This window comes from Apis cerana, linkage group LG3, assembly GCF_029169275.1.
Source record: "Apis cerana isolate GH-2021 linkage group LG3, AcerK_1.0, whole genome shotgun sequence".
Lineage (NCBI taxonomy): Eukaryota > Metazoa > Arthropoda > Insecta > Hymenoptera > Apidae > Apis > Apis cerana.
In genome coordinates this window covers 11563191-11582694 of record NC_083854.1, presented here as the reverse complement: position 1 = coordinate 11582694, position 19504 = coordinate 11563191, and the positions used below count along the sequence as shown (strand labels likewise).

General features: G+C 25.3%; 4 protein-coding genes across 14 annotated transcripts in view; 2 read left to right on the top strand and 2 right to left on the bottom strand.

The window, feature by feature from the left end:
- LOC108001884 (protein pinocchio) overlaps window positions 1-6520 on the top strand; it is a 49456-nt gene extending 42936 nt beyond the window's left edge. For 5 of the 7 annotated variants that reach the window (XM_062073018.1, XM_062073017.1, XM_062073021.1 and 2 more), the window contains exons 4-6: window positions 2009-2140; window positions 3344-3473; window positions 4356-6520. In XM_062073018.1, coding sequence (XP_061929002.1) covers window positions 2009-2140; window positions 3344-3473; window positions 4356-4466 — 373 coding nt within the window. In that variant the 3' untranslated portion in view covers window positions 4467-6520. Of the gene's footprint in view, window positions 1-2008; window positions 2141-3343; window positions 3474-3716 lie in introns of all 7 variants that reach the window. The other 2 variants (XM_062073020.1, XM_062073022.1) reach the window with 2 other exon arrangements.
- Window positions 6521-6631: 111 nt separating this feature from the next.
- Window positions 6632-14021, bottom strand: LOC108001879 (succinate dehydrogenase [ubiquinone] flavoprotein subunit, mitochondrial). Its single transcript, XM_062072997.1, has 11 exons — window positions 13882-14021; window positions 13721-13796; window positions 11637-12063; window positions 9730-10128; window positions 9468-9636; window positions 8854-9020; window positions 8461-8687; window positions 8242-8386; window positions 7848-8152; window positions 7652-7752; window positions 6632-7540 (listed from the first exon to the last, which is right to left on the bottom strand). Exons 2-10 carry the CDS (start codon window positions 13778-13780, stop codon window positions 7666-7668), a joined length of 1986 nt encoding a protein of 661 aa, XP_061928981.1. The 5' UTR covers window positions 13781-13796; window positions 13882-14021; the 3' UTR covers window positions 6632-7540; window positions 7652-7665.
- LOC108001883 (uncharacterized) lies at window positions 10546-11547 on the top strand. Its single transcript, XM_017063158.3, has 4 exons — window positions 10546-10697; window positions 10797-10896; window positions 10964-11200; window positions 11316-11547. Exons 1-4 carry the CDS (start codon window positions 10561-10563, stop codon window positions 11427-11429), a joined length of 588 nt encoding a protein of 195 aa, XP_016918647.1. The 5' UTR covers window positions 10546-10560; the 3' UTR covers window positions 11430-11547.
- LOC108000164 (succinate dehydrogenase [ubiquinone] flavoprotein subunit, mitochondrial) overlaps window positions 13721-19504 on the bottom strand; it is a 9569-nt gene continuing 3785 nt past the window's right edge. For 2 of the 5 annotated variants that reach the window (XM_062072995.1, XM_062072993.1), the window contains 6 exons: window positions 19277-19472; window positions 19002-19199; window positions 17601-17795; window positions 16728-16871; window positions 16530-16640; window positions 13721-15968 (listed from right to left, as the gene is read on the bottom strand). In XM_062072995.1, coding sequence (XP_061928979.1) covers window positions 15882-15968; window positions 16530-16640; window positions 16728-16871; window positions 17601-17795; window positions 19002-19199; window positions 19277-19472 — 931 coding nt within the window. In that variant the 3' untranslated portion in view covers window positions 13721-15881. Of the gene's footprint in view, window positions 16641-16727; window positions 16872-17596; window positions 17796-19001; window positions 19200-19276; window positions 19473-19504 lie in introns of those variants that run through there. The other 3 variants (XM_062072994.1, XM_062072992.1, XM_062072996.1) reach the window with 2 other exon arrangements.

Here is a 19504-nt window from a genome sequence, read left to right as displayed (position 1 = left end):
GAAAATTGAAGATTTCTAAATTTTCTTTCTAAAGCTTTTAATTTTCAAATATGATTAATAAAGAAAAATCTATCTTCAATAAAGTTATATGAAAGAATGTAGATATACAAAAATATACAAAAAAGAGTAAAAGAGTTAGTATTCATGATTTTATAGAAAGAAAGGATTTTATAAGTAGGTTATTCAAAAATTATTTTTGAATAAATTAAAAAGAATTATGATTTATAAAATATAAAATATATATAAATATATTTTTATTGCACGTCTTAAAACTGAATTTTTATTACAGTTAATCCTGTGTTCTTATTAATTTATCCTATTGATTATATTGGCTGGTATCTTAGAATTCATAAATTTTGATAAAAGTACATATATATATGTGTGTGTATATGTATTATTATATAGGTATTTCAATATATAAAAGAACTTATAAAAGAAAATATTCTAATAAAATTTTATTATGCGCATAATAATAGAATTCAAATTTTATCGCTTTATCATTTTTATGGTGTAATTACATTTTTTATTAAATAAGAGCGGTCATTTACACAATTTTACAGTGTAAATTAAATTCACTTATCTTTAATCAACTATAATTTGATATAAGTGGTACTCACATATTCGTCATGTGACAATTTAGACCTAACCTATATGGAAACGGATTGTTCCAATATTACAACCGATAAGACAAACATAACCTTTTTCTCACTTGTTCTCTTTCCATAGATTTCTTAGTAAATCATCTCAAGTGTTAATGAAGTATTATGAATGGTAAAAAAGACAGCAGAGATTTACTAATTTCAAGATTTGCGCGTCATTCTTTCATACATGCACAAAACTCATACGAATACGTTTATTACGTGGCTCGTCACGTTAGCATCACGTGAAAGGAACGTTTTTCTTCCTGATTTCCATGCTGCATATTTTAGCATACACATGTATGCATCCGTACTATATTATTCTCCTTCCTGTTTTCTGTCGCACCAGTTTTCCATTTTCTCGAATATTCAGTAGAAATATCACGCGAATATCGATTCTCGATCATGATTTAAACGAAACGTGATAAGTGAATGGAAGAATTTGTTTCCACTAATACTTTTGTTCGATCGTTATCGATCGATATATGAACCAATTATCTCAGTTATTTGCTGGACTTTTTCTTCTCTTTTCACAAGTATTCACCGACTAATTTTCTAAAATTTTATGAACACATTTTATATTTTGATAAAATGTTAAATATTAAAATCTTTGGGCAAAAGAATTAAAGTAATTACGGATTATAATAAATTATAATATATACATATATATATATATTTCTGATCGATTATCATTAAATTGATGGAAATGAGGAAATATATCTGTTTACGTAAATTTTGATTTGTAAAAATCAGTAAAAAAAAACCCAATTGAATATACAAATCTTTAAGGTTAATTTTTTGATATATTCGAATCATTCTTGGCAGCTATTTATCTTAAAAAAATTTTGATTCTTGCACTTGATCAAATTGTCGATCAAAAAAAAATTTTTGATAAAATTTCTTGTTATCGTAAAATATTACGAATCTTATGATTCTACAATTTTTCAAAATTTTATTTAAAAAATTAATTATATTAAATTAAGCAATGATTGATTACCTTTACGTACGACTTACGTAGTAGTATCTTATATTTTTTAATTTGAAGAATAGAATAATTAAAATGCGTTTAATGGAAAAGATCTGTCTTTAATCTTTGTCCTTATAGTATAAAAACTAATTTAAATTCATAGTTCTTGTTCGTATCCAATGATGATTCTTCGGAAAAACAATGATTTCAATCTTTCTTTAAAATATCATCTTCCTAGATTACATAACATTTGAACATATCAAAATAAAAGTTATATTTCTTGGAATATTGTAAATGACGATAACACAAGGAATAAATATTATATAATTATAATTGCATTGCATTAAAATGATGTAAAGAATTTTTTATATTAACGAATATTATCCTTTTTATCATTTTGCAGAAGCAATATTTCTTTGTCTTGCCACAGTTCGTGCGGAAGCGTTGACGATGGCCTCCAAGGATCTCATCCTCAGTATCAGGATACAATCCTTACTATTGAGGAACTTCGTGCTCAATTGAATTCTTGTTTCACGTAAGTTAACATGATTAAAAATAAATTTTCTTATTCAATTAAAATTACTAGCAAAAAAAATATAACCTTAAATTTTTAAAAAATAATTTCTGAATTCTGAAAATAAGGTTATATTTAATGTAACATATGTCACATAAATGTAAAATTGACCATTTGTGTTCTTTATTTGCTGTGATTAACAGTAATAAATAGTAGAAGTTACCAGAAACGATTAACTTAACCGGTTCTTTCTTCGCATTATTTTTAATATAGGTCAGTAATTATGCGCTCTCCTTGGGCTATTGACTTCTAATCGCTTCACGATCGTCCTGTATGCACAATTACTATCGTCCCACTTGAAAAAGCATGCATCATACATATCGAGACAAATAAGAATGCATAAAGTAACAAATAAGAATCTTGAGAATTCTACGATTATAGCCAAGTTGAACTCTTATTTCGACGTCAAGCGGACAATAGATCGATAATAGAATTCGATATGATCCGAATTACAATGATTGAATTTGTTTTAGTCTTACACGCTTTGTCTCTTAGTCCTTAATATTAGATATATCAATTGGGTTGAAAAAAATCCAGCTTAAATCTTCTAATTCTTGGACTGCATTGTTTCAATCAAATGTTGCGTCATTACTGCTGTGTCTTGAATGATTCAAAATAATAGATTCGGTTGAGGTTAATTGATAATTCCTTTCCTGACAATCATTTTTAAATCACGTTATTTTTAAAATTATCACGCTTCTTTAAAATTTTTTGTTTACACTTTTAATTTTAATTTTTCACATTAAAGTTCAATATATAGTTACTAAAATAATTTCTTATATTTTAGAAATTACAAGATTAAAACAATTTCTGAGAAATTAAATTTTAAAAAAATAATATGTGGGTCACAGGATTTTTATGATTTCTAAATTTATTTATTAAAAATGTGTAGTAGAGCCAATGATTGAACTTGGAACATTTTCATAACCTATTGGATTTATAATTAATTCCACTTTATGATTTTATAATTATAGAAATAAAGTATTAAAGCACTTCTTTGTATGATAAATTTTTCTTTTTTTTTTTTTTTTACTATTATACACTCACTTTATTTTTATTAGATAATAAATATTTTATTTTTATAAATTTTTTTTAATATTTTATAAATATTAAAAAAAATCAATGTTCTATTCTTCTCAAAAAATATATTTCTTATGTTTACAGATGTGGAGTTTCGTGGAGCGAAGAACACGTTTCTCTCGATTGTAGTGAATGTGGTGGTTATTCTCTTCAACGACCGTGCCCACTTTGTGACGGACGTTGCCGCACCTCGTGGAAACGCGACCTTACCATGGTAAGAATCTATTTTTGATCTATTTTTTTTCTCCTTGACCCATTGTGTATTCTAAACATCTTTAAAAAAGAATCTCAATTGATTCGTTATTTTTATCCATTTATTTCCCGAATAAACAATTCATGATCGTGAAAAAAAAGAAATAAGAAACTGCTTCAGAACCTGTTAAAAAAAAATAAATTTATTTTTAAGCTATTTTTAATTTGAACACATTTATAAAATGCAATTTTTAATTAATTTCAGATTATAATTAAATTGTTGGGTAAGAAAGTAAACAAAAGAGTATAAAAAGGAAAATCAATTTTAATGTTTGATATTAGACATAAAACTGACAATTGCTCTTATCGATTTCACGAATGGCATTTACAATAGCCCATGTTAACGCGAAGGTCACATCAACGACTGCTTTGTTCGCGATAAGCTGTAATAAGTTGGTCGTGCGAAGCAGTCGATAAAGGCTGAATTTAATGCCAACTTATAATAATAGAGTTTTAATAACTTCGTTTCTTTTTTAATCAATGATTGAAGATTAAAGAATGTGTAAAAAATATAACAAAAGATAAATATTACATTTACTATGTTTTTTAAAGAATTTATAGATTTAAAAATAATATAAGATTTTAAAATAAATTTAAAAATAAAATGAAATGTACAAATTATATAACCATTTCTATATGATCAAAGATAGTAAAACAGTACAGTAGTTGATATTATTTCAAAATTATACTTGTTTGTTGTAAAAAATGTAATACATCATTTTATTATAATTTAAAAAATAAATTTTATTTTTTTACAAATACTTTGAATATTTAATGTAAACAAAGTAGTATAATAAAATAAATCATTCAAATAAATAAAAAAGTATTTTTTTTTTTTTTACAGTCCCATGCCAGTGGTAAAGCAAGATGGATTGGTGAATGTGGACTGAGTTGCGGACCTTCTATCGAGGAACCATTGGTACCCGCATTGGAAAAGCTACGAGCTACTTCGTGAACGGTGTTCAACGACGAATGCATAGAAAGACCGTTGTCGTATACCGTCAACAATGCACAAGACTTAATCCATCACCATCCATATAGCATCACCCCCACCACCATTGTGCGAGTTGAAAACGTGTGAATGTGGATTCTGGATGCATAGATGATACATTATGTTCCTCAGAAGCAAGAACGGGGACAAATAACATCGGACAATGAAACCGTTCTTTTCCCATGGCTTCCTGTTTGACGATGGCATTACGTTTGAACGATCCATTAGTGAAGAATCTTCTTATTGTCAGAGCTCTAGCGAACATCGCTATTTTCATCATTATATATTAAAGCGCCATCTGGATTTAAAAAAGCGAAAAATTACTATGCGGAATTTTCGCTATCGACGATGCTTCTTGATAGATCCATAATTAAGAGTATAATGCAATATGACGTTCGATATCTTTGTATTATTATAAATTTCGAATCATATTTTATTCGAAATGTATATTAATTGTTGCGGCAAACTTCGACGCGTAATTTCATTATTTCAACAATTACACAATTCTGTATAAAATATCACAAAACAAATTAGAAAAATGGTTTTAAATTTAAAAAATTTTTAAAATTGATTTAATGAATTGATCTATTGATTTTTAATAAATTAATAATTTGGTAATTATATATTTAAAAAAAGTTGAGAATTTTAATTATGTTTTGTTGATATTAATGGTTGGTTAATATTGGTGCAAATTTTCAAATTGCGTTTTATTATATATATATATATATTTTACTGTAACGAAGTGTTGCAATATTTTGACAAAGATAGCGAGAAGATACTTGTACGAAATAGTAATAGATCGTGAATAAGTTGTTCTATTCTAAATCATCATCATATTCATATCATTGTTTTACGGATCTGTAATAAGTATTCCCATGTTTAGCTTATAACAAAAAAAAACATTTTAGAATTTTATTAATTAATGCAATTTGATCTCGAAGAAATGCACAACGTTCCAGGTTTAAGTAACATTTTACGCGATTAAACAGTAAAATTTCTTATATTAGGGTGATTTGTAAAAAATTAATATTTTGAATATGTCAAATGACACGAAAAAAAATAATCTAAAGAATGGAAACAATATATTTACTTGGTACTATTGAAAAAATTCATTAAATCAAAATTAGAAATCAAGTTTTTACTGAAAAGTGAAAGACTAATCTGATAATTAAAAAAAATTTGCATATAATACATAAAAATATCTTTTTTGTATTATATTAATAGATTTATTTTGTTAATTTAAATTACTAAATTATAAATGCAGTGAATTTTTTGTATAGAATTAAAAATTGATTTCGTAGATTTTTGTATATTATATTAAATAAGATACATTTTTATTTGGTATTAAGTACCGAGAATTACAAAATTAATTTAAGAAGCAGAACTGTGAGAAAATATCGGTCGAAGTATAAGAATTAATAAACTCGAAACTTCTTTTTACAAATAAAAAATACGTCGTGTTTCTGATAAAAAAAAGAATCACGATTTTGCAAAATTGCAAAATGTAATTTTAAATTTATCAAGTAAAAAGTAGCAAATCTGAAACTTATTTTTCACTTACTGTTTTCCACGTAATATCACGTTTCTACTCAATTTTGGCTAAATAATATATAATTTACAAGAAAAATGATCAAAGAGAAGCATTTATGTTGGTGCCAATAATTTTATTGAATTTTTATCATTTCATATTATTTTTTAAAACGTTCATTAAAATGTTTGTAATATTAGATTTCACAAAATGATTGTATAATTTGTGCACAATTTATTTTTGATCATATCTGTGTATTCTTTGATGGTATAATGTTTCGTATGTGAGAACATATTCATTAAGTCCATGCTCATTTTAAATTAAATTGTAACTTGTAAACATTTTCTGAAGTATTAGCTACGAGTTTTAGTTTAATGCTTTAGAAAATATGTTTGGTAGCAATTTTTATTTAATCCGTAAAATTCTTATTTATGACCAGAACATAAAAATTATTATTATTATGGGTTTAATAAACGATATTCGTCAAGAATATAGTGTTTTTTTTATAAATACAATATAGCAATAAATAAACAAAAATAAATACAACTTAATAAGAAAAACTTTATACGTACATTTTACACGGAAAAATAATTTTTATAAGTAGAAGAATGAAGATTTTTCTTTTATTGACAAGTTTATGTACATATCATGCTGCGCAGCATATCTTTTCAGATTAAAGTACACGATTTCATCCATGTACTTTTTGATTTCGACATTATTCGAGATTATTTATGAAATATATAGTACGATAAAAATAATACATGACTGCTATAACAGGCAATGTAGAAACAGATAATCAAATAAAATCCAAACCAAGCTACATATAATGATATAAGTACTGACACTCCAAACTAAAAACACAAACAGCATTATTATTCTATATTAGAGAATAAATTTATACTATCAAATACAAAATATGATCAAGTTTTGATCATAAATAAATCAAGTTTAATTGTTATTCTTGTGATTAAAACTGTTTCTATATTAACCTGTTAATGTTAAGTATATAGCCGCATTTAAAGTGGCATACTCTTGCTGCACAACCTTTTAGGGAGTACTAGCTCATGAATTATCGTACAAAATATCTTCATTAAATAACTCTTATTATTAGATAGAATTTGCAAAATTGTTCGGTAGAAAAAGACATTATTCCGACTGAGAATTACAGAAAGAGAAATACTGAAAATTGTAGAGGTAGGCAGAACGTTCCCCCTTAAAAGATCTGTGCGTGAAATTATTTGCTGCCTGAATCACGCTAGAATATTTTACTATTCAATTTACATAAATGTAGCATTGATTTGCTAAGAGATCGATTAAAATCTTCTTTAAAATAATGAAGATAATTTCAGCACCATTATCCTACAAGGACAACTAATCTTGCTTGCAACACGTGCAAGTATTGACAAGAATTACACTTTGGTGCACGATCTGATTCACGTGCAATAATAAATAAAATTGCTGCATTGTAATGATAGGATATCGGTAACTTCTCCTTGTCGGTTGCTCCTTCCTGTACAAAAATTATATAAATTCTACATATAGACAATTTTAAATAGATAAGAAAAAAATAGATAAGAAAAAATTTTACTAAAAGAAATGTAAAAAAAATAAAAATATTTACTTTGAAAAAAAATTCTAATAGGAACGAATTGCAGGTGGAACTGTCGCACATTCTTGTTTATTTAAAGTATTGTCTATAACTGGTCTGAAATCGATAGATACCTAAAAAAAAATTTAATTTATTAAGCTGAATAGAAAGAAGTAATAGTTACATTATTTATTTTATATTATATTTATACTTAATATTTAATACTTACTTCTCCTGTTCTAACATTTATTTTTGTAAGTGTATGCTTTCGCCAATGTTGATCCAATGGTCTAGGTTTTTGGTTTTCTATTGACTTACTGTAATCATATTCATCAATTCTATCTTTAAAATCTTCACGTGCATGAGCCCCACGACTTTCTTTCCTATTTTCAGCAGCTACTATTGTTTGCATGGCATTGATCATTAAATTTTGTAATTCAAGAGATTCTACAAGATCAGAATTCCATATCATAGATTTGTCCAAAACCTTAAGATCGTTCAATTTTTTATATAAGCCAGACATCTTCTGACATCCTGATAGAATTTAAGAATACTTTAATTTCAAATATCATTATTTCTATTTCTAAAATAATTTTAAATTAAATTTTGATCTGAAATTGTACCTTCTTGTAATGTTTCAGCTGTTCTGAATACAGCTGCATGAGTTTGCATAGTTTTTTGCATGCTCAATCTTAATTCTGCAGTAGAAACATTACCATTCGCATTTCTGACCCAATCCAAATTCGCCACAGTTTCTTCTCCGGCATTCTAAAATATATTTAGATTATGATAATAGTTTTCTATTATATTATCTGATGGTCATAATAAAAATTTATGCTAACGGGTTTTAGAGGACCAATAGTTTCTCCTGGCTTATTTTCCGCTGCAATTGTTTTAGCACAGGCACGACCGAATACAACTAAATCTAATAATGAATTTGCACCAAGACGATTAGCACCATGAACAGACGCACAAGCTGATTCTCCACAAGCATAAAGTCCGGGCACAACTGTATCCTGCTCATTTTTTCTCGTTAGAACCTGTCCTTTGTAATTTGTAGGTATTCCTCCTATAAATAAATATAATAAAAATATAATAAAATTTTTAATAATATGAAGTTAAATTATATCACATATTTACGATATTTAAAATATATTTTATAAAATATAACAATATAAAATAAAATATAACAATATAAATACATTTTTTGAAAGAAAATAAGATGTTATACATACCCATGTTATAATGTACCGTAGGTATAACTGGAATAGGTTCCCTGGTTACATCAACTCCAGCAAATATCATTGCTGTTTCAGAAATTCCAGGTAGTCTAGCTGCTAACTGTTCAGGTGGTAAGTGATGTAATTGCAAATAAATATGATCTTTTTCAGGGCCAACACCTCTAAATAAAAATAAATTATGTGTATTATAATATAATCTTAATCAAATAATTTTTTGTGAATTAAATATTATTTCTTAAATATTATTATACATTTCTTAATATCTCAAAATTGAAAAATAATAAAAAATTTCTTCTCAAATAGATATACTATATCTATATCAAATAGATATAGAAATAAATAACAACCATAAAATATGATTTGTTATATTAATAAAAAATTTGTATCAACACATTTTTTAATATTGTTATAAATTTTGGTAGTAATAATATTTATTTCTTTAGAATAATAAATTTAAATAATATTTATGGTATTTATGATTTATGATATTATAATGATATTTATGATATTTATGATTTATGATAATAATGATATTTACTTTCATTTATTATATGATTTAAATATATTTATACATTTTAAATATATTTGTATACATTTATATAATTTACCTGCCTTCCCGAATTTCAATAGTCATAGATCTAGATACAACATCTCTAGAGGCTAAATCTTTTGCAACTGGAGCATAACGTTCCATAAATCTTTCACCTTCACTATTTACAAGATAGCCTCCTTCACCACGACTACCTTCTGTGATAAGACAACCAGCTCCATATATTCCTAAAACAATTTCATAAATACATAATATTAGTATTTGATTATATGAAATATTATTTTATTATATTTTATTATATTTTGCACATTATTTTATACCTGTAGGATGAAATTGTACAAATTCCAAATCTTGATTAGGTAAATTGGCTCTAGATATCATTGCAGTGCCATCACCAGTGCATGTATGAGCAGATGTACAAGAGAAATATGCACGTCCATATCCTCCAGTTGCTAATACTGTGTTTTTAGAATGAAAACGATGAAGTGTACCATCTTCCAAACAAAGAGCAATCACTCCTCTACACTCTCCATCTTCCATTAATAAATCCAGAGCAAAATATTCAACAAAATAATTACAGTCATAACTCAAAGATTGACCATATAATGTATGAAGTAAGGAATGACCTGTCCTGTCTGCTACACAGCAACATCTGTGAGCTTGGCCACCTTTTCCAAATTTCAGAGATTGTCCACCAAAAGCACGTTGATATATTTTACCTAAAATAGAAATTATTATATCAGAAAAAATTTTATATTTGATATAATATTTTGAATATATATAAAGGTTCAATTTATTAGTAATTTATAATTATTTTATACATTTGATTCTTATTTTCTTTTTTTTATTATATTAAGTTCTATTATATTAACAAACTTTACTTTGAAATTAAAATTATATAATATAACCATATTCACATTATTAGAAATACAATAATATATATTTAAGTACATAGCAACCATAAAATATGATTTGTTATTTTTAAGTGTCAATAACAAATTTATATCAACACATTTTTTGATATTGTTATAAATTTTGGTAGTAATAATATTTATTTCTTTAGAATAATAAATTTAAAATAATGTTTTTGAATAAAAATGTTGAAACATTGTTATAAATATTAAAAAGTTACAAATTATATATATTCAATTATGGATAAAAATATAAACCAAGAGAAAAATTGTGATGGATCTAATGAAGAAAATTTTAAAGATGGAGAATATAATACAAGTAAACAAATTAAAAAAATAATAGAGTCTAAATCAAATTCTAAACTGAAGTCAAATAGGTAATTTATATATTTTTATTTATTTTTATAATTTATCCGTTATGAATTTATTAATTATAATTATATAAATAATAATTTTCATATTTATTATTTACATAGTTTGAATCAAAGGGCTCATTCTCGTTCTCGTTCACCATATAAAAGTTCTAGACATTGGAGTTCCAATGCTTTTATAAATTTTGTTCAGGATTTCAGACAAGTAAGCACAAATTAAACATAAAATATTTATTTATTTAGTTTTAATACGAAGAAAAATATTTTTATAGAATTATGATGGTGTAAAAAGTAGTAGAATATTTCAAATGGCTGGTGAAAGATGGAAGAAAATGTCTTCTGATGAAAAACAGCCATATTTAAAGGCAGCTATGGACATTAGAAATAAGAAACAAAATCAACAGAAAACTGAAAATACATATAAAATTGAAAATATAAACATAGAACAACCAAAGAATGACGACTCTCAAAAACAAGAAAAACCTGGCAAGAAAGAAAAAAAAAAGAAGGTTAATATCTTATTTAAATAATTTTTTAGTATTTATAAATAAAATAAGTAAATTTATATATATATATATATATTTATTTATTTACTTATTTTATTATAAATGTTTTTAATTGCAGGAACCGAAAAGACCTAACAAGAATAAAAATTATACTGAATCTGATACTGATTCAATTACTTCAGGTTGTTCAACAGATACAAATACAAGTGATATATCAGATATGAGTTCATAAGCACATGATAATTGGTTATATAAATGTGATTGTGTTTATAATTAATTAATGTTTGAATAACTTTTTCCTTGTGTAGTTTGTTATTTAAAAAATCATGAATATATTATGTTATTATGTATATTTATGACTCATATAAAATTAAAAAAAGAATTTCTATATACTTTATAAATAAGGCATAGTATTAAATATATTTTATAACAATATTACCATCTGAAGTTCGACTGAAAGGCATGCCACAATTCTCCAATTCAATGACTGCCTTTGGGGCTTCACGTGTCATATAATGAATAGCATCCTGATCACCTAACCAGTCAGATCCCTTCACAGTATCATACATATGCCACTGCCAGTTATCTTCTTCCATATTACCCAAAGCAGCATTGATACCTCCTTGAGCAGCAACAGTATGTGACCTTGTAGGAAATAATTTAGTAACAACTGCTGTCTTAAATCCTTCAGCAACTAAACCATAAGCTGCACGTAATCCTGCTCCACCAGCACCAACAACAACAGCATCATAAGTATGATCTACTAATGGATAATGCTTAGAAACACCATCTGAGATTTTTGCAGCTTTGCCATCTGGTGTATAATGTAATTTGCGATTTGTAATAACAGGTAATCCCAATTTATTCTGAAATAATGTGAAAAAATAATTTACTAATTAAAATAAAAATAATATATATATATATATATATATATATATATAGTAATTACAAAATCATAATTAAATTTTATTCCATAGTATCTATGCATAGATGTAAGTACATGTATACATGTACATACTTATATACATGACAATTCATATATATAGAATAACCATTATTGCATTAATGCTCTATTTATAAAACATAAAACGGTTTTAGAAATTGAATTGAAAAAAGTAATGTGACATTATTTAAATCATTGCAAAACGTAAATTAATTTAATAAATAATTCGATAATTTGATATTTAATACTTATTTTACACAATTTTATATTGATATTGCAACATCAACAATCTAAACGAAAATTTAATCTCGGATGATATTTTTCGTAATTAAAATTATATTTTAACAAAATTTGTTTAAAAATAAAATAAATTATTTTTTTATTAATTCAACTTTATAATTTTTAATAATTATAATAATTTATAAATAATAATTTTTAAATATTTTTTAATAATGATAATTTATAATATTTATAATATTAATTTATAACATTAAGATATTATAATTATAATATATAAAATTATGTAATTAATTAAGACATATGATTATAACAAGAGGTTAACTATGTTTGAAAAATTTTATCGAAATATAATGAAAAAATATATTATCATTTAAATTTTTAAAAGTTAATTATATCAAAAAGTAATTCTCTTATCAAATTAAAAATGAATGTTTGTTAATAAGATCATAATATTATTATCTGTGTATCCATCACGTGTATTCATTATATTATTTGTTATTCATTATAGAGCATTATAAAGAAAATATATATGAAACACAAGCTTTTTATTCTATACTATAAAAATATATCATATATTTATATATAATTTAAATTGAACAGATATATTTAAAAAATTTCTCATTTTAAAATATATTTAAAATATAGTATACATCACACGAATTTTTGAATATGAAAATTGACGATTTAGTAATCTTCTGAAATAATTCTATTGCGTTTTCATTTGTGATTAACATAATGCGATGAATACAAGTCAGAGAAACTTGAAGATAATAGAGTCATTGAATTTATAACACATGAAATCATAATTTAAAGAATGTAATTTCGCGCTAATGTCAACTTCCCATGCCGGTAATTTATTCGCAATTATAATTAAACTTCTAATTTCATAATTGATTATTTAAATTCGATATCAAAATAAAAAATATATAAATAATTATCTGTTTAATGAAGATAACGGAAATTAGAATCACCGTTATCTACTTTGCAATGAAAAATCACGATTATTGTATAGGCCGGTTACTAGTGGGGTGGCGCGTAAGAAATGAGGGAAGTGCGGCAAAAAAGAGACATTCGACATGTGCTAAACGTTCTTTTATCTATTTCAAATGCATATTTTAATTATTATAATTTCAAATATTAAGTTTAATAGATATTTCTTTATTCGTGGTTTTAAAATAAATATAAAGAATTATAATTTTCATAACAGAGAAATTCAGTGAATCGATACAGGTCCATTAATATATGTTAGCAATCTTACGTAATTGATCAATGTTAAATATTATATGATAAAGATACACCATTAGATTAAAAATTATATAACTTAACGAAAACCAACTTACCAACGTCGTTGTGGGAGGATTTCTCACTAGTAAAGACGACAGCTTTAATAGACCACTCATTTTGATATAATGTCACCTGTTCAAGTGAAAATTTTTGTTATTAATAATTACACGCGCACTTATTTGTCAAATGCGCGATTCGATTATATCGTGTAACTAACCCTAATTTTTATTATTTCACTCCCGCACTTCTTGCACGGCGATGTGAAACGTTCGAGTCGGTTGAGTACCGACTACTGGTGGAAGCTCCCTGATGAATACCAGTGCTGCCAATTCTATCGTTATAAGATAACCTCACCTTTAAGGCTCTCACTAATTTTAAATTTCCATTTCATTATTTATTATTTATATGTCTTGATTGTTTTTAACATTAACAACATATAATTGTTTTAATATTAATTCTTAATCTTTTGGAATTTTGAACGTAATATTATGAATAGTAGCTAACTATAGGCGGGAAAATTAAATGATACCGCGAAAAAATTAAGCGGTTCTCATTTCACTTTACATATGATGGGGTGTTAACGGTATTTTAAAATTATATACATAGCTGTGAATTGCGTGGGTTCTAAAGGGAAAGTACTCTAGTACTAATTTTAGTAATGTATATCATATATTTACCTATGATTTCAGTAATAAAAATTAAATGAAAAAAGCTAAAAATTTTAAATATAAAATTAATAAACTTCTATAAGAATTAATATTAGTTAAAAACTATAAAGCTTCGTTGTTAAATATAAAAATAATATTATTTATATGTATACAGCCGTTATATTTTAGATTTTAAATTTAATCATATTTAATGAAATAATGATTCTATGTAAATCGATTTTGAAATGAATTTTAAAGAGTTTTAAAATATTCAAAATCTATCATTATATTTTAAATTTCACGATATTGATTTTGTAAAATTCACATTTTACAAAGTTGTTAACATAGTCACTAACGGTGCTTAACCGAGCTTTATTTCCTGTTGCACGCGGAGAAAAAAATGAAAAAGATTTATCGTGCTCCAGGGTTGGCGGTACGATGTATATTTTGCTTCCCTATTGGTTGATTCTTTGTGGGCTCGTCTCTACATACATAGATAAACTTTATATATGGTGGGGTATTACATAGCAGGTTTCTCTTTCATCCAGATGCTACTAACACAATAACAATTCAAGTATTAGTGTTGCTATAGGAATAATTTATGAAACAGATTAACTTCCACGTATATAGTTAGTGTAGGTGTTCATGGCTAAGCTTATAAATAATATAAATCTTTTAAATATTTTATGAATATATTTTATATAATATTTTAATAGTAAGTAATTATTAAAAAATTTTGTTCATTTGTTTATAAAGATATAATAATATATAAAATATATAATAAATTAAATAATATTTGAAAAACTCAATTTACAAATCAAAATACAACACAAGATACAAGAAAAAAATTAAAAATTTTTTAGATTAATATATTTGAAATTGCTACATTTTTCCGATACAATGAGATCGTAAAATTATATTATATATATTTTTAATTATATAACTTCGTTGCATTTACATCGAATGTAATTAAGTAATATAGAATGTAATAACGTCATGCATGTTTTTTATGCATATCAATTATTCATCAATGATTCGATCTTACGAAATATAACAAATCGATGTAAAATTTCCAAATAATCATTTTCACCTTTGAAAATGTTGAAAATATTTTTTTTGAAAATATTTTGTTGAAAATATTTAGAACGAGTATTAATTTTTAATTATACTATAATGTTCGAAAGTAATCGTAAACAGCAGGAAAAAATGACTTTCATTCGGAAACATATATGTATAATTCAAGACATATATGTATAATTCCGTTTGATTGGCTATTTAATATGTAAATAAAATGGATAAATTCCTGCCTCCGTTTAGAATTAATTATTGTAACATCGTTTGCGATGAACAAAATTTATATGGAATTCACGAACCTTCTACAAACGACGAAATCTATATGTTTGTCGTTGTAATTTCGAGATAACGAACTGAGCTCATATTTAAATTATCAGTCACACTAACACGAACAATGTTAGCCATTGATAATGCGTTAATTTAAAAAATAGAATAGAATCAGACGAAAAAAACAAGGAAAAAGATTGGAAAAAATCTACCAGTTTCATAACCGTATTTAATATATTCGAACTGTTGGTGGAACGTGTCGGGCTTCTGATTCGTCCAGTGTCGTATCGATAACGGGACGATAAGAAATGCTGATCTGTAAAATATAATAAATGTTTTTGAAATTTGTTTTTGAAAAATGATAAAAAAAAAGAACATATGTATATGTAATATGTAATTTGACAAATCTAAATATATTTGCCAATAAGAAAGTTTTTGAAAAGAAAAATGAATAAAATGTCTTTAGTGTAACTTTGAATTTAATTAATAAATAAATTCGAATATTTTACATTAACCAAAGAAATAAAAGATTCTTTCTGAAAAATATAATAGAATATAATAGATATGCAATAGAATAGTCTATTCATTAGAATGGAATTATAATTATTATCGAATTAAAAAAAATTCTTGTTTATTGAATTTACTTATATGTAAATATGAATTATTATTTGAATAAAGATTTATCGATAACAGTATTTATAGATAACAATAGATAATAGATATCTCTTATTATATAACTATGCTCATATAAATTCGTTTCGAATTAGATAAATAGAATTCCATTGTATGATCTTCTGTAGTATAAGAATGTATATAGACATATATATATATTTGCAGAACGAACGATAATAGAATATGGATAAGTTCGATAACTCACTGAACCATCTGGTCGGGCCCACGTAAGTGTGTGTTTGCGCCAATGTTCTTTATACGATCGTTTCTTTTGACCTTCGATCGGTTTCGCATAATCATACTCGTCGACTCGTTCCTGTAAATATAATTTTTGTTTGAATTCTTCGTGAAAATTAACAAGTCATATATATATTAAATTATATTTTGCGAAAATTGCAAATACTTTGAAATCTTCACGGGCATGCGATCCTCGAGACTCTTTTCTGTTTTCCGCTGCATAAACGATGTGCATGCAAGACAACATCATATTTTGTAATTCTATAGCTTCTACTAATTCTGTGTTCCATATTAGTGATTGATCTTGAACCTACAGTAAATTGAACGTGAAATTCCTGGTAACTGTGTTATAAAATTGGAAATATTTAATAGAAAATATTAATAGAAAAAATTTCAATGTGTACTCTCTTGCATAATTAAATTATTAATAATGTTTATTAATAATTTATTAATAATAACAAGTTATAAATTATAAAATGAAATTTTAAAAATGTTAAAAGTTTCATGAATTTTTAAATCATTTGTTTATTCTTTATATCTTTTTTTTTCTCAAATAATAAAATCGAAATTCATAACCTATAACTTGTGGATCAATTAATATCAATAAATAGTAAATTATTTTAAAAGAAAGAAATTTAAATATTTTGTTACATAATTATTTGAGTGAATATAAAATGTATAAAATCAATATGTGATTAATTTGATTTATTATTATTTATTATTATGCGTTTCAACGTAAAAATGTTAGATGATACTATGATATTAACTAATGATATTATATATTAATCTTTATAATACATTAAATGTTATTTCACATTTTTGCTATAATTTTTTAATAAAATATTTTTTATTATTTTTTATTTATAAAATATATTAACAATATTTGGCGGAAAGTCAGAGATATTGCTCTGTTGATATCATTCGCCAATTAATAATTATATAACAATTATTGCAATTGTGAAAGAAACATTGAATGTCGTGCAGGTTAAGACTATAGTTCGATCTTACGTAAATGGAACTTTTCGATCAATTCACCTACACATAGATCCGGCAAATCGCAGGTATAAAGTCGCGTCATCTCGCGACATGCTCGTTGTAATGTATCGCAGGTTCTGAATACTGAACAATATTTCTGCATAGTTTGCTGCATTTCTTCCCGTAGTTCGACTACAGGAACACAACCTTTTGCATGACGTGTCGCGTCGAAACGGCAAATAGTGTCTTCGCCAATCAACTGCATACAAATATGAATATTTGAAATATACTTATCAGAAAAATGATAATAAAAGTTAATAATAGTTAGTATTCTATTCTTCATTGTGGAATTCAAATCAATTCGATTTGTTGAATGAAAGTATTTATTGAAGGGGATTATGAATGGAAGTTGATGAATTAAACTTTTTTTTTTAAATATTATAATTTAAAATATAACATTCAAAAAAATATTTTAATATTAAATTAAATAAATAAATGCGAATCTTTTTTAATATTTTTCTGTTGAAGTTCATAATAGTTTAAGTAATTATAGCGCATAATTATAATAATAATAATTATAAAAACATTCCAATTGAACTTTGATAACTTGATTGCCCCACACATATGTGGGTCACCATTAAAAATAGAAAACGAGATTACAAAAAAGAACATACGATAAATTTATATGGTTGTAATTTACAACATCGATTGTTATCTTTATTTATAGCTTTTCACTGTTGTTGTTTTCTACTTTATTGCTTTTTAATATTCGATGCAAAATATGTATTAGTATTAATATATGTATTAGTATATTGTATATATATTTTTTGCTATAATTAGTCAATATTTAAAGTTTAGTTTAGATATAAGAACAATTATATCTCTTAATATGTTAAGATATTCATTAATTAATTGTAATGAGATATCATTACTTTTTAATCGTTTGATTAAGATTAAAAAGTAAATAAAATTTGTCAGTATATTAAATAGATATTTCAAAAGTAATTTATTATTATAGATAATGTGTTTAAAGATCATTTCTTTATTTTTAAATAGAATTATAATTTTTTTTTCATTATATTGTAAAGGAAATTGAAAAGATTAAAAAAATACATTATAATATTTTGTTTTTATTAAATTGAGTTTATCAAATAATAAAACTAGTAATTGAATAATCTGAATAATTTTCAAGAATAACTTTCTACTTATATAAAAAATATCTTTAAAAAAAAATGACCAGAGATTGTACTATTTAGAAAAATATTATTTTTTTCCTTCAATCAATATAAAGACAAAGAAAGAATATGAAAAATTTACTAAAAAGAAAGGTTGATGATTATTTAATATTCGACTATCTAATATTTGACCGAATAACTGTGATATTCTGAAATGCTTTTGCAATACTTTTGCAATACTCGACACGCGTCGATTTCATGAAATAGACCACAAATAATAAAATTCTTACGGTTGATAAATCCTCGTGACGTTCACCAGGCCTCGTTAAACAATCAATTTGATCGGCAATTGCTTTGCCAAAAACGACCAATTCCAAAAGGCTGTTGGCACCTAATCGATTGGCGCCATGGATAGATACACATGCAGTTTCACCTGCTGCCCAGAGTCCATCGATAATGGTGTCCTCCTCGTTCTCACGCGATATAACCTTATCCAAAGAATTATCAATGATTCATACGTTACACTTGATCTATTTAGGTCACCTATATTGTTTTTACAATTTACCTGCGCTTTCCAGTTTGTGGGTATACCGCCCATGTTGTAATGTACCGTAGGAATAACTGGTATCGGCTCTTTTTCCACATTCACGCCGCTGAACACCCAAGATAAATGTGAAATTCCAGGTAATCGTGTTCGTATCGTTTCTAATGGTAGGTGATGCAATTGCAGGTATACATGATCCTTCTTCAAACCTACACCTCTAAATGGATTATGAAAAGTTATTATAAAATT

What these genes read in the sequence shown, in the direction of transcription:
- LOC108001883 (XM_017063158.3), top strand. Translation starts at nt 10,561, where the DNA reads ATGGATAAAAATATAAACCAAGAGAAAAATTGTGATGGATCTAATGAA. An exon ending in TCTAAACTGAAGTCAAATAG is followed by an intron (nt 10,698 to 10,796) that starts GTAATTTATATA and finishes TTATTTACATAG; the next exon opens with TTTGAATCAAAGGGCTCATT. An exon ending in AGAAAGAAAAAAAAAAGAAG is followed by an intron (nt 11,201 to 11,315) that starts GTTAATATCTTA and finishes TTTTAATTGCAG; the next exon opens with GAACCGAAAAGACCTAACAA.
- LOC108001879 (XM_062072997.1), bottom strand. Translation starts at nt 13,780, where the DNA reads ATGAGTGGTCTATTAAAGCTGTCGTCTTTACTAGTGAGAAATCCTCCC. An exon ending in ATCCTCCCACAACGACGTTG is followed by an intron (nt 12,064 to 13,720) that starts GTAAGTTGGTTT and finishes ACATTATTTCAG; the next exon opens with AATAAATTGGGATTACCTGT. An exon ending in TAAATGTTAGAACAGGAGAA is followed by an intron (nt 7,753 to 7,847) that starts GTAAGTATTAAA and finishes ATTTTTTTTTAG; the next exon opens with GTATCTATCGATTTCAGACC.